The 13848-nt window shown below is 47.9% G+C and overlaps 5 protein-coding genes across 5 annotated transcripts; 2 read left to right on the forward strand and 3 right to left on the reverse strand.

The window, feature by feature from the left end:
• Window positions 1-974: 974 nt before the first annotated feature.
• N7458_010044 (uncharacterized protein) lies at window positions 975-2825 on the forward strand (the record flags this gene model as incomplete). Its single annotated transcript, XM_056913426.1, has 7 exons — window positions 975-1111; window positions 1182-1275; window positions 1325-1449; window positions 1504-1662; window positions 1734-2103; window positions 2159-2566; window positions 2625-2825. Coding segments are annotated over 7 exons (1494 nt in total), but the record flags the coding sequence as incomplete, so codon positions are not given.
• A 204-nt stretch (window positions 2826-3029) lies between these two features.
• On the reverse strand, window positions 3030-3882 carry N7458_010045 (uncharacterized protein; the record flags this gene model as incomplete). Its single annotated transcript, XM_056913427.1, has 2 exons — window positions 3030-3543; window positions 3605-3882. 2 exons carry the CDS (start codon window positions 3880-3882, stop codon window positions 3030-3032), a joined length of 792 nt encoding a protein of 263 aa, XP_056762276.1.
• A 631-nt stretch (window positions 3883-4513) lies between these two features.
• On the reverse strand, window positions 4514-6307 carry N7458_010046 (MFS transporter; the record flags this gene model as incomplete). The annotated part of the gene is made up of 4 exons (XM_056913428.1): window positions 4514-5121; window positions 5184-5586; window positions 5639-6028; window positions 6080-6307. 4 exons carry the CDS (start codon window positions 6305-6307, stop codon window positions 4514-4516), a joined length of 1629 nt encoding a protein of 542 aa, XP_056762277.1.
• A 462-nt stretch (window positions 6308-6769) lies between these two features.
• N7458_010047 (putative phenol monooxygenase) lies at window positions 6770-8978 on the reverse strand (the record flags this gene model as incomplete). Its single annotated transcript, XM_056913429.1, has 5 exons — window positions 6770-7155; window positions 7209-7665; window positions 7721-7743; window positions 7802-8579; window positions 8643-8978. 5 exons carry the CDS (start codon window positions 8976-8978, stop codon window positions 6770-6772), a joined length of 1980 nt encoding a protein of 659 aa, XP_056762278.1.
• A 2119-nt stretch (window positions 8979-11097) lies between these two features.
• Window positions 11098-13284, forward strand: N7458_010048 (flavin-containing monooxygenase; the record flags this gene model as incomplete). Its single annotated transcript, XM_056913430.1, has 8 exons — window positions 11098-11352; window positions 11438-11462; window positions 11547-11740; window positions 11795-11959; window positions 12011-12176; window positions 12227-12295; window positions 12351-13043; window positions 13097-13284. The coding sequence occupies 8 exons, from the start codon at window positions 11098-11100 to the stop codon at window positions 13282-13284; spliced, it is 1755 nt and encodes a 584-aa protein (XP_056762279.1).
• Between the last annotated feature and the right edge of the window lie 564 nt (window positions 13285-13848).

The raw sequence follows: 13848 nt of genomic DNA on the forward strand, positions 1-13848 counted from the left end.
AAGTGAACGGCATCAACAGCCCGGGTTCTTGGATACGAATTTGCGTAACTCATGAATCCGGGCACAAATTATGTTATTTAATTAGCTCAAATGCTATCTTGTCCACCAGAACCCTTTGTTCAGCACAACCTATCTCATGCTCATAATCTTATCATTACGCTCCATGTTCGGCATGAAATACCGATGACCAATGCGGGGTGGATTTTGCATAACTCATGGATCGGGGCATAATAATTATGTTATTTAATCAAATTAGCAGCTATCTCGTCAGTCAGAACGCTTTGTTTAGCACGATCTAACTATCTCATGCTCATAATCTTATCATTATGCGCCATGGTGCGGCATAAGATAACAATGACCAATGCGGGGGCGGCGATTAGACTTCAGGATTGCCGATGTCGATGTCTTTGTAATGACTTGAGACTCGGATCCACCAATCATCAACTCTAAATTTGCCGACCTAGATGGCGATTTCCAAGCCTCAGGAATTGTATCTTCGCTACTTTGAAGCTCGCCTTTCTTTAGACCAATTGATAACTTCCATTTTGCCGACCACATTTCCGTGTCTCATTGTGCCTCTTTCTGATGCTTGCTCTTTCGAATTTCCCGCGGGAAACCAAGAGTCCCCAGGTCCGGTTGACAGGAGAGCTCCTCGGATAAGGAAAGAAGCTGCGCATTTATGCTTTATCGCGTTCATCTACTATCTATACTCCGCCTTGCGAATATCGCAAGTATGGAAGAGAATGGCCGCAGATAAGCATTTCGTAAGCGAGGGTCAACCACGCCAAATCAAAGATAAGATGGTACTTGCCATTCTTTACACTTTATTAGTCTCTAGGTTGTATATAAGTTCGTCTAGCCATCCATCACTGCATGGTAGTCTGTTTCTGTGACAGTCAGCAGAATATCAGATACCAAAATATTCCGTTCTGTATTTTGCATTGATTATATCCTCCTATACAATGCGTACAGTGCAGGAGCCGTACAAGTACGATGAGAAGACTGTTGATGCCACAGACAACTCAGGACATGATACCAGTATTGGGGAATATACCGACTACCAGGCCTCCCCTGAAGAGGAGCGTCGGTTGCTATGGAAGCTGGATTTGTTGTAAGTATTGCGCCTCTCTCACAACAAGAAAATGCGCGTTCAATGCATCACATTCTGAGACCCCCGATAGTATGATCCCAACGATGGGTATTTGCTATATGTTGCAATACATGGACAAAATTGCACTTAGCCAAGCGACTCTTTTAAACTTGCGAGCAGATCTTGTTAGTGATATCAAATTGGCCCTCTTTCTCAAATATTAACATCATTCAGCATCTCGTTGGCCAGGAATATACCTGGTGCTCGGCAGTTTTTTATTTCGGTTACCTTGCATGGAGTTGGCCTACTTCATACCTGATTGTGCGCCTTCCCTTAGGCAAATATCTTGCGGTATCAGTGTATGTTAGATGAAAAGGCAACGATGGTTACCCTGCTAACACGGTCGCGTGCAGTTTTTTGTGGGGAGGAATTCTCATGTGCCATGCGGCATGTCAGAACTATGCAGGCCTAGTCACTGCTCGATTTTTCCTTGGTATTGGTGAAGCTGCTGTTGCACCGGGCTTTGGTCTCATCACTGGAATGTTCTACAAGAGAGAAGAGCAGCCCACTCGGTAAGAATTTTCTCTCACGGCTACCAAACCAGAGACCGTGGCTTATGTGACTGATCTCTTATTTCCTTCAGACAAGCAGCATGGTTCATCGGTAACTGCGTTGCTAACATCATTGGCGGTGTCGTTGCATGGGGTATTGGAAATTCTCCGTCTGGTATCCAAAGCTGGCGTCTCTTGTTTCTTGTCCTTGGAGGAATCACTTCCGGTTACGCCATCATACTCTTCTTCATTCTTCCAGACTCCCCCGCCAAGGCATCTTTCCTCACAGAATCTGAGCGGAAGATTGCAGTCCAGCGAACACTGAAGAACAAAACGGGATCTACAGGGGTGATGGAAGCATTCCAATGGAGTCAAGTCTCCGATGCTGTGAAAGACCCACAGACTTGGTTCCTGGTGCTTTACACTTTCTGCGTCAACCTTGCCAATGGTGGGCTCACCAGCGTGCGTAACGTCCACACCGATACTTCTTAAATTCTTTACACTGACTTAGCCATAGTTCTCCGCCATCATTATCGCTGGCTTTGGCTACTCGAATTTCACGTCCCTGTTGCTGCAGATGCCTATGGGAGCTGCGCAACTAGTATTCCTCATAATCACTGCCATCATCGCTACATACATTCCATCCTCACGCATTTTGGCTATGATTTTGAACGTTACTGTGGCTGTCATTGGTGTTGTCTTGGTCTACACCCTCGATGACCTTCACAAGGTTGTCAAACTCGTTGGCCTGGCTTTCATTGCGGCCTTCGCCGTCAACATCCCACTTAGTCTAAGTATTGTTACATCCAATGTCGCTGGGTCCACAAAGCGAAGCACCATTAGTGTTGCGATTTTTGCCGCTTACTGCGTGGGCAACATCGTGGGGCCTCAATTCTATTACGCTTCTCAGGAGCCAGTATACTCGGTATGTGGGTTCGTGATACTTACCATGGCTCAATTTTACTAATACTTGATCACAATAGAGCGGTATTGAAGCATCGTTGTGCGGATTAACGCTTGGCGTGTTCTTTTTGGGATGTTTGTTTGTTTACTACACCTGGGAGAACAAAAGACGAGATCGGCAAACTGGAGTGGTATCCGAGAGGCTTGATTTTCACGAGCTCGTTGAGGAGCAGAAAAACAAGACCGATAAGCAGATAGCTAGCTTCCGCTACGCTCGTTGATTTACATAGTCTTAGTCATTCCGCAATTCGAAGCGATGCATGGCAAAGAAATTGGCAACGAGAATCCAAATATTATCACTGTCTGTACATTACACTATAAATTGTCGTCAAAACTCGAGATACAGCAATTGCGTGCTTAAAAGTGTAAACCAAAACATCACACGATATAGCACCAACGCCAAGTACAAATCCCGAACATATTTATCAAGTTTCGATGGAGAGCCGTCGTTGACTTTCTTCATCTCCATTACCCTGTTGGCTTTTATTCTTGCCTTCAACTAGCGGAGAAATCCTGGTCGCAATGATATATGTGCAAGCAGCAATAATGGCTACCTCTGGTAGCATGGTCATAGTCAAATATGCGGTCGGGTTGCCTTTCATTGTACTGAACGCCATATTGCCAGTGATGATGAAAATGAGAGAGTAGACAACCCGTACCGCAAGCAGTGGTACACAAAATGCAACACCAGCCAGTGCCCAACGCTCTTCCTCAAAGTATTCTGCCTTTCGCAGCCAGAAAAGAACGAAAACTCCGACGAAGTAGAGATATATAACTGCCAGCAAGGATATGCTCGCTTGACTCCACGATGTTGGGGCCAATGGGTTTTCGACATGCATGACAGAGACCCATCCGCCGATGGAAATACCAATATCGATCCAGGTGATGACGTAAGGAACCCAAAATATACGCTTCACAGTGACCGTGACAGTTTTGTTACTATTTGGACGAAATTCAGTAAGTTTGTCTGCTTTCTGATCGCACATGTCAATCCACTTACATTCTCTCGAGCATCTCTAACAACAGGAAGGTGATTAAAATCATTCCGAGAGATTCGCAAACGAATATCGCAGCTGAGAGTCCGCGTGAGTCATTATTGATAGTTGCTAACTTGCAGCTGGCGCCAATCAGACGGAGGAGGGAGAAAACGCCGATACAAAACCAGCCAATTCGGCGAGTATATTTGGAGTAAACGGCAAATAACAGAGGTGCCGAGAAGGCAACAACTTGAGCTACCGCAATACCATCGCGATATGTAAATTTTCCGTCGCCAGCCATGTTCTCGCAGAGTGTGCAAAGGTCCGGGTAAGGTACACGGGATTTAATCTGGATCTTGGAACTCGGCGAACTCGGATATAAGAGCAACAGTCGGTCGTTAGTCGATGAGTGATTCAGCCGACTAGATGATAGCTAGGAGATCAATCGGATCCTGGATTGTCATAAGTTCTAGCATTGCTGTTTTATAGCAACACCAAAATTGTAAACCAGCATAGCAAAATCTTGGCCCAGTCTTGGCACATCTTTGATGTTCTTTTTCATACAAAACGTATGCAGCTTCTCATTGGTTCACTGTGAGCCCCGTAGGGCTGGCGTTGGCTCTTTTTGGCAACTCTCACGGGATCAGGTGACTTGCGGCCGAATTTCTGTCCGATTCAAACAACCAGAACACTGATCAGCGTGTCCAGCAGCCCCCTGCGCCCCCAGGGCTCCGACAAGTGTTGTGGGACCATGCTCACACAGCCTGTAAACTGGAATGGTAAATCCCTGACACTACCTCGTCGGGGAAATGAAGCTCAATCGATTTGAGAATGGCATTCCTGAGTTGGGTTCTGTATTAGATGCTGCTGAAAGTTTTCACTGCTTGGTAGTTGACTGAATAAATGTCGCTCAGCCCACGGAGTTCAGTCGATTACCCTCCTGCAGCAAAGGGACTTGCCGCTCTCAATCTTTGCCCGAAGCGCCAAAGCAGAATAGGCGCAGGTATCCCAATTGCAATAGCCACAAAGGCCAAAATACTGTTACCCCAACCATACTCCAGCGAATCAAACATGTAAGGTGCAAAAAGCGGGAAACTAAAGCCAGCAAGGGAGCGCAGAAACGCCGCGGCAGCGAGGGCACTCGCCGCATATCGTGTATACGAGTCGACAATGTAGGTCTGGATACACTGGAACGCGACAATGTTGCCGATGCTGAAGATGCAAATACCGATGTTGGGTGTGATCCAGTGGCAGTGTCTTTGTGCGGTCCAGCCATAGATGAAAAGCCCAACGGGGTTGCAGAATGCCGCTACGGTCATTAAGGGGACTCGAAATTCTGGTCGGCCGACGTTGTTGTTGCGGCTTTTTAGATGTCGGTATATACGGTCGATGAGTGGGGCGCAGATTTGAGAGCCTAGCATGAAGCCTAATCCCATGGAGATGTAGTTCAGACCACCGATGCCCGCTGACTCGCCGTAGTATGCTTTGCTTGTCCACAGGGTTGGAAAAGTAGCCAAGGTTAGGTACATAGTCCCGTAAACTAGAGATTTCGATCAGCTCCTGGGAACCCAAGTAAAAATTGGAGACTTTTCCATTACTTACCGATAGCCATATATACGGCCAAGATTTGCACAATGGACTGTGTGGTCAGAAGCCGGAACGGGCGAATTAATGCTGTACTAATGATCTTCCCAGGACTCCGCTGTTGTCGCTGACTCTCAGTCTGGTAATTTTGATTTCCTGTCTCCCTCCGAAGCTTCTTGGCTTTATTGCCCAGAATCACTGGAGCATACGTCTCTGGCAGGAAGAAAAGCCCAGCGATTTGGATGACTCCTGCCGTGATAGAAGTTGCGTAAAACACCCATCGCCATGTGGTATTCTCTGCAATGAATCCACCAGCTATGGGTCCGATAGCGGGTCCCAGTAGAGGAGCGAGACCGTATATGGCGAGGGCCTTTCCACGCTCTTCGGGACGAAAGCAATCTCCAAGAACACCTCCTCCAATCTAAAATAATCATCAGTCAATAGCTTTGAATAATGAAAGGATTATTCCATACCGCTAGTGGTGCACTTCCCCCAAGTCCAGAGAGGAAACGGAACGCAATCATCTGCCCAGTCGATTTAGAGACACCACAAGCAACGTTAAAGACAATATAAAACAAATTAGTGAGCTGCAGTATCATCTTCCTGCCATATATCTCAGATAGTGGACCAAGGAACAGTGGCCCAACTGCATATGCCAACACGAAGGTTGACAGTGTCAGCTCTAAGAGCACATCGTCCGTTATCTTAAACTCGACAGCGATGCTTTCCAACGCTGGTGCGACCATGGAAGATGAGACAGGGGATATGAAAGTAAAGAATGACACGAGAACGGCGGCTAGCCATTTCTTCTTTGTTGGCCAGTTTTTGGGGTTGTCGGGGTCTTCGGGGCCATTCCATGTAACCTGAGCTTGTCAGTATTCCAGAGGCCTGATCGACAGTCAAGAAGGTCTTACAAGTGTAACATCGTTGTTCTCTATTTCTTTGGTTGGTCCTTCTCCGTATGAGTGCTTAGGCGCTGCTTCTAAGTCCCGCTTTGGCTCATGTGTCGCGCCCTTTGCAGGATCTTCTCCTTCCCCTGCTTTCATGGCTGGTTGGCTGCTGAAACTAGTGTTGGAGCGCGCGCTCTCTGGGCCGGTCGCGTCGCCCTTGTTGTGTGGGGCGGAATATGGTGGTGAGGACATTCCAGGGCGATGGTCTGTGTCTTGGTACAATGGTGGCACGTTTAAGTGAGACTCTCGCTATTTCTGTTTGGACCCTTTGGGATCTCTATCGCAAGTAGTGGTCTTGGGCTGTGGTAGCTGAGCAAGTATGTCATATCTTGACAGCGCGTAGGTATTTGCGTATATATAGCAAAACATAGTCAACGACTGAATAATTCACCGAGCCTCCCCGGCAGAGTCGTCTGCAGTCGTCTGAAGTGGTCTGGACATCGACGACAAGTATGCGGACAAGGTCGGGATATTCTGTGAATTCGGTGAATTGGTCATCAAGAGGCGAAAACGACGCCCGGGAGCAATGCTCACAATCTTATTTCCTTGCTTTTAGCGAACAAATGGAAACATACGAGACGGGTGGTCTTATTATTTCCGACGCTCTTAACTAGACTATTTCATTTTCTACTCATCTTTCCTATTCATCTCAAACTAGTTTCGACGAATTATTCTAGCCAGGTAGTCGTCTATACGCTTCACATCACCCAGTTCGGCAATAAGACCAACATACCCATCAGGCCTAACGACAGCCAACGCACCTCTGCTTGGATCAACCCCATAGATGCCATATACATCATCCATCTCATACCCACTGTAAAATGCCATTTCTGAGTATTGTTTCACCTCGTGTGGGATATCATTCCACATGAATTCCCTCGGCAGGCGGGGGTGAATGACCACCTGCTCCAGGACTGATTGCGGGAATTGCGATATGATCGAACCCAGTGCGGTCAGGGTCAAGGAAGATGTTCCATTTTGATCAAGCAAATCTGATGAAGTGAGGCACATGATGCGGAATCGGCCGGTGGATGCAAAGTCTATAGTCTCATCAGCAAGTGAACCATTTTTAAAAGCGTTATTTTGGTCATACCGTCTTGAAGATCACGGGGATAACCATCTGCATGTCGGACAAGACGCACGTTTAGCAGTCTCCGACCCGGTCGCAGAATTCCGGACAGATAGTCGGTGCCGCTGACTGGACTGCTTTCGCCGTCCAGGGTCCGGTCCACTGCAATATTCTCGGGATACTCAATTCCACAACCACTAGTGAATCCGTTTCCTCGGACGAAAACTTCCAGGAACTCCTCATGTGTCAGACCTTCGACGCCATTTTCACTGGCACCAATCTTTCCAGAGAACATTGACGAAAATGCTCGATCGAACTCAATCAATTCCTGAGCAATGGTATGACGTTCAGTGTGATATGTGTCAAGGATCGGGTCGGGGTGTCCCTGAGCGCTCTCTGGAGTCAATCCGTGGATGCAATAAGCCAACTTCCAAGCTAAGTTATAGGAGTCCATCATTGATACATTCATCCCTTGGCCAGCCTGTGCGTTGTTAGTTGGTTTCAATCGACAGCTGAGAAATATCGCAGGTACATACCTTGGGGCTATGTGTGTGACAGGCTGAAAGAATTGATGTCAGTAACATGATTCACGTTTCCCGGCTTGACGAAAGACATACCATCTCCCGCAATGAAAACTCTGCTAACACCTTTTGAATCCTTGACAGAAAACTTGTCCGTAACTCGTTGACCAATCTGGTAGGCTGCCCACCAATCCACGGCACTATCTGTCTTTGGGCGGATATAGTAAGGCTTGAATGCCGCGGCTGCATTGTCAAAAATAGTCTTTTCTGTGACTTGGCTACGACGAGCTCTCGCATCCCCCGCCGGGGTGACATTAGAACTATCAGTCGTTTGCTGATCACTGTCTGGCTTGACATCTCCTGGTACCTGCACGTATAACCGTGTCAAGTAGTCACCGTTAGCTATGCGCTCGCGAGGAATCACCATAACGGACCCCGCAGGCGAGTGAATAGCACAACGTCGACGAATATCGGGGAAGTCCGTGTCCACAACCAAATCGACTACGCCCCAGATATGATCCAGAGACTCGCCCTCTAGCTTCAGTCCCATGGAGCGTCTCACGACCGAGTGAGCGCCATCGGCGCCTACCAAATATTTCGTTCGCACGGTTCGACGGTAGCCCTCGGTCTCCAGCTCGGCTACTACGGGAAATTCGGCATCGCCCTCCTCATCGATGTTCACATCGATCAGTTTGGTATTTCGCTGTACGCCGCGTTTCGAGTAACGAAGCAGATCTGTTTCCAGAATCCGTTCAATGCGACCTTGGTGGATTGTGATTTCATGAGGGAATCGTGCCGGCACAGCGACATCTTTGACAATTGACGTGCGCTCGATTATCCTGTCCTTGTCTTTCGATGGGTTCCAAAATGCGACCTATCGTGGGGACACCATTAGTGCAAGATCTAACATTACAGTACCCGGCAAAAGGTAATATACCTGCCATAGCTGGCATCCCTCGGTGAGAATTTCATCTGCTAATCCCAGCGACTTCAACGTCTCCAATGTCCGCGGTTGCAGGCCATCGGCCTGGCCCGACTTCAATGTGGTCGGCTTGGTGTCTACACACAGTAACGACTCGTCGCTCAATCCATATCGCGCCAGTAAGAGTTCAAGCATGAGTCCTGCTGGACCAGCTCCCACAATGACAACCTCATACCTTTCAGTGTTGTTATCCGGTTGTAGCTTTGGTGCGAGGCGTGGCAGTGGGGGTGCGAAAGAAGGAAGAACGCGTAGCTCGCGCGACGCGGCAGCATACTCGGTGAAGACGGGCATGGTGGTCTCCCCAAATGAGGTTCTATCGACCAGACTGCGGTCAAATTACGACTCAATCCGGGAACGGATTGTGCAATGTTTTTTTTTCGTATAGATTCTATTTACGTGGAGATCATCAGCCTTTTATTAAAAGTTAGAACCCATAGTGGGTGTGTGGACGTCATGTTCTACAAATTGGTAAATGAGGGGAGGGGAAACGGTCCATGATTATGGGTGAGCATGACGGATTCGCGCAAATAATCTATGGGTCTAATGGGTCAAAATGTACGAGGGGCCAATAAGAAGTGGAGGTCCATCAGCGAATGGATTGGTGAGCTTCAAGTAATCGTTCAGTAATACCCGCCGGCTGATGGCTGGCCCTCGGGGGAATATCCGACCACGCAGATTGGCTCAAATCGCCTACACCACGCCAAGAGTACACGAGAACGAATTTGGGGGTAACTTTGGAGATAGAATCCTTCATCGAATTTCTGGTGATAGGACTTCATGCTCAACAATCTCTTAGCCTCTGAAATGTCGCTCATAACTCGTAATGGGGCTATTTTTGGGTCATGATCGGAATCCTGCTATAGATTCGGCGCGATTCAGCATCCTTCTCAATTTCTACTGCAATGTTGATCTATTCTTTGGCAACCTTATTGAATAATATTCGCATCGATGGCAACCGGAGTCCAATTTCATGACCGGAGCTTATTTCAGTCGGGACATCTTAATTCGATGATCATTGTGGTGAAGGAAGATCATATTTTACGCTAGGGAGGCCATTTGAAGCCTTTACAAAATCATGGATCAGAATGATCCTGAAAATGGGTCCCCTCTGGTTGTCTAATTCATTACCATGTCCTTCAGAATGTGTGCTAATGGTTGCAACGGTATGAACGGCTACCTGGGATGAGACCTTGAACCGGGTAAGATGCAATATCGTATTGTGAGAGAAAGATTTGACCATGTGCACAATCCATACCTCTGGTGACAGATTGATATGCAGCCGTGAGGTATGCATGTTATGACTAATGTGTATTCTGAAGCCAAATTTTGTTCTATGATACTCACGTCAGACCCCTTACCGTAACCAGTAGTGGTAGTTGATTGTCCAGATAGTCTGAAGGACACAATAATAATGCCTGCTCTATTTTCTTTGATTCAAAGGCTGAAAGTTTCCAGCTCCAAGCCTGAGAGGCTCTTTGTTAGGATCTCTGAAGACAATGATGATTTCACCCTAGGTTCGAGTTCGAAGCATGGTTCAGCGTGGGCTTGCGTATCAGTGCGGAGCGAAGCTGGTAGTAGACCGGCGCTATGGCTACCATGTGGACGATAATTCCGCACCCACGCTGGGCTCAAACTGGTAAGGTTCCAAGATCCAATAAGCATAGGCACATCGGTAATTAGTTTTGTGTATCCGGCAGTGTCATGAACCCCAGTGCCGAGCAGGAACAAGTCCACATGACCAAACAGTCGGGGATTTACATCGTCCGTCTCTTGAACGGGTCAGACAGACGTCAGGCTTCTTCCGATACAGCCGACAGTCACAGTCTGCGATCTCGATAGACCTATCCCTGGGCTCGATAGGCGAAGGCCTACCCGTCTCCCCCGCGTTTCGGGTCCTGTGGGGGTTAAAGGTCCCTGGGGGATTTCCGGGGAGCCATTCACATCAGTGCCGGAACTCGTGCTCTCGGGCCTTCTCCGTCTAGCGACAACAATTGTGGATATGATGGATTCAAAATATGTAGGGAACTGCTATATCCGACAATTGTGGATCTTTGAAGGGGGTTTTCCCTGTGACCGAGAGAGATTGAATATGGAACAGACCGGGGAGGAGGACTTCGATATACTCTGAGTTTCTGGGCAGTGACCAGATTAGGCTTCGGGTTGAGTATTGCTCCAGGACATACTCTATATCCGGTTGGAAAAAAGGACAAGGCGGGAAACTATAGGGGTATTGGACGCTGGCAATGGTCGGGATGACATATAATTCCGTACTCGTCCGTCTATAGCAGTCAGGGTCCGTCTAGCAAGTTAAATCATTGAAGGGTTGAGCGAGGAGACCTATCTTCGGTCACAGCCTTACTTTTATCGTTTGTTCTCGTTGTACTTGGTCTTTTCTACATTCAAAGCAATCATGAAGCGACTGTCGCGGGTTTTCAGTGGTAGCCCCAAGCCCGTTGCGTCAGAAAAGGAAGCCCAAGCTCCCCAACAAGCCGTCAAAACCGTCATTGAACAGCGGTCTGTTGATGAAGGCCGACCCTTGAGAGTTGTTGTCATTGGCGCTGGTATTTCGGGCATTCTCGCTTGCATTCGATTTGTCCAGAGAATTCCAAATCTGGATCTGTGCATCTACGACAAGAACGCGGATATTGGAGGAACCTGGGTTGAAGTCAGTACTGTTTTTATCGCTCTTTTTCTCAACGGGACTAGGCTATTGCCTGCTCAAAAGCATGACTGACGGACTTGGTCTTTAGAATCGGTATCCAGGCTGTGCATGTGGTATGTCGTCTGGAGCTGTGCTTGCATTATGATATGGGCCCCTTGTTTCCAGATTAGATGCTGACATGACTGCCTCTTGGTCAGATATTCCCGCGCATACCTATCAGGCCACATTCGAGCCCAATAAAGAATGGTCATCATTCTATGCCACTTCACCGGAAATTCACCAATACTGGAAGCGGGTCGTTGAAAAGTATGGATGTATGAAACACATCAAGCTGAAGCAGCAGGTTGAAGGGGTAACTTGGGATGAGAAGAGCTCGAAGTGGAATGTTCAAGTCAGTATATATGACATTGCGTGATACAAGTATAGCTGACTTTACTGGCATCAGATCCAAGACCTAGACAGCGGCTCAACATATAACGACCGGGCTGATGTTCTTATCCAAGCAACCGGTGCTCTCAATAACTGGAAATGGCCAAATATCCCTGGCCTTCATGACTTCAAAGGCAAGCTCCTGCACAGCGCCTCATGGGATGAGGGATATGACTATTCGGTACGTTCATGTTCGACAGCACGAAACATCAATTTCTAACACTTGGCATAGAATAAACGAGTGGCCGTAATTGGAAACGGTTCCAGCGGCATTCAAATTGTTCCTGGAATGCTGCCGAAGGTGGCACATATCGATCATTATATCCGCAGTCGGACGTGGGTATCCCCGACATTTGCTCGAGAGCAGATTGATAAACGTGCTAAGGGACTGGAAAACTGTAAGTCCACTTCGTCCGTCAGCCGTGACTTTCTAACATTTGGGTTTTAGATACCTTCACCCCAGAAGAGATCGAGACCTTCAAGAACGATCATCAAGCGTACCAGAATTTCCGGAAAGGTTTGTAGTGATATTCTTGAATCTCAGTCATGCAGTTGTCTAATTGAATGACTAGAGGTCGAGCTCGAGCTGCAGTCTATCCATGGGGCCACGCTGACAGGTCACCCCATGCAACTGGGAGCCCATGACGCGTTTGTCGCAAACATGAAGCGGCGCTTAGCCAACAAGCCTGATCTAGCGGATGACCTTATCCCAGCATTCCCACCAGCTTGTAGACGCTTGACACCAGGCCCTGGTTATCTCGAGGCTTTGACGGATGAGAAGGTGAATATCATCAAGTCGGATATTGTCAGGGTGGACGCGACAGGCATCCTCACAGCAGATGGTCAGCACCGAGAGGTCGATGCGATAGTCTGTGCTACCGGATTTGATACAACCCACACTCCACGGTTCCCTATCAAGGGTCGAGGCGGACTCACTCTCGCAGAACGATGGAAAAGGACTCCCGAGACCTACATCTCGGTCGCGACCGACGGGTTTCCCAATTACTTCATTTCCCTGGGGCCGAACGCCGGATTGGGAGAGGGCAACTTACTCATCTTGATAGAGAAGGAGATAGACTACTTCACAGAATGTGTGAAGAAGATGCAACGTGACAACATCCGCGCTCTGTCTGTGAAAGCCGACGCGGTCCGGCGGTTTACGAAGTACTGCGATGAATACTTCGCAGGCACCGTCTTCAGCAGCAAGTGTCGCAGTTGGTACAAGGGTGGTACTGAAGATGGGCGCATTATTGCACTATGGCCTGGTATGGTAACCATCTCGGGGGGTTTCCTCGCTGCATTTACTAACTGAAACTAGGGTCCTCCCTTCATGCGATGAAGGTATTCGCGAATCCCCGCTGGGAAGACTTCGACTATGAGTATGTCAATGACAATGCGACCGGGTGGTTTGGAGATGGTTGGACTGAGAATGAGAAAAATGACGCGATCAATGTTAACTATCTGGACGATGATCAGATTGATTTCCCCCAGCCTGTGCAAGTATAGAAGGGTCTCCGGAGAGAAAGCATGGTTTTGACCCGAAGACGGGCATGTGAATTGTCGAATAACTACCTAGAATTTGAATGAGATTTTTCCCATATTTTATTAGTCGCCTATTCCGTTCAGATGCCTAGTCTAGAATCACTACCTCCCTGATAGTAATGAGCACAAGCTGATATGTAGTAGTCGGCATAATAAACTCCCCGCTCGTAGTTATTCAGAAACTTAAAGAGTCCGTGATATACTAGCCTTCGGTAAAACAGAAAGAGAACCATCTTTCTGTATTGGTATGGCTTTGTGCAATCAGGATCCTTCAATGTGTGGCGTGCCAAATTTATAGTACCTCGATCTGGTTCCCTGCTGCTAGAGCTGCAGAGCGGAGGCCGATAAAAGGATGGTGATATCATCAACATACCATACAATACCAGATAAATTACGCGCACAGAGTGCTCATACTGCAGCCGCATGCCCCGTCCAGCACAGGTTTCGGCACTAAATCCCTCGGCTACTACCGATACAAATACGCCGACAATACCAACCCCCCCGAATGATCGCCCTCTTCGTCGTCTT

The sequence above is a fragment of the Penicillium daleae genome (assembly GCF_028827525.1).
Source record: "Penicillium daleae strain IBT 16125 chromosome Unknown utg000008l_segment0_segment0, whole genome shotgun sequence".
In the NCBI taxonomy this organism is placed as follows: domain Eukaryota; kingdom Fungi; phylum Ascomycota; class Eurotiomycetes; order Eurotiales; family Aspergillaceae; genus Penicillium; species Penicillium daleae.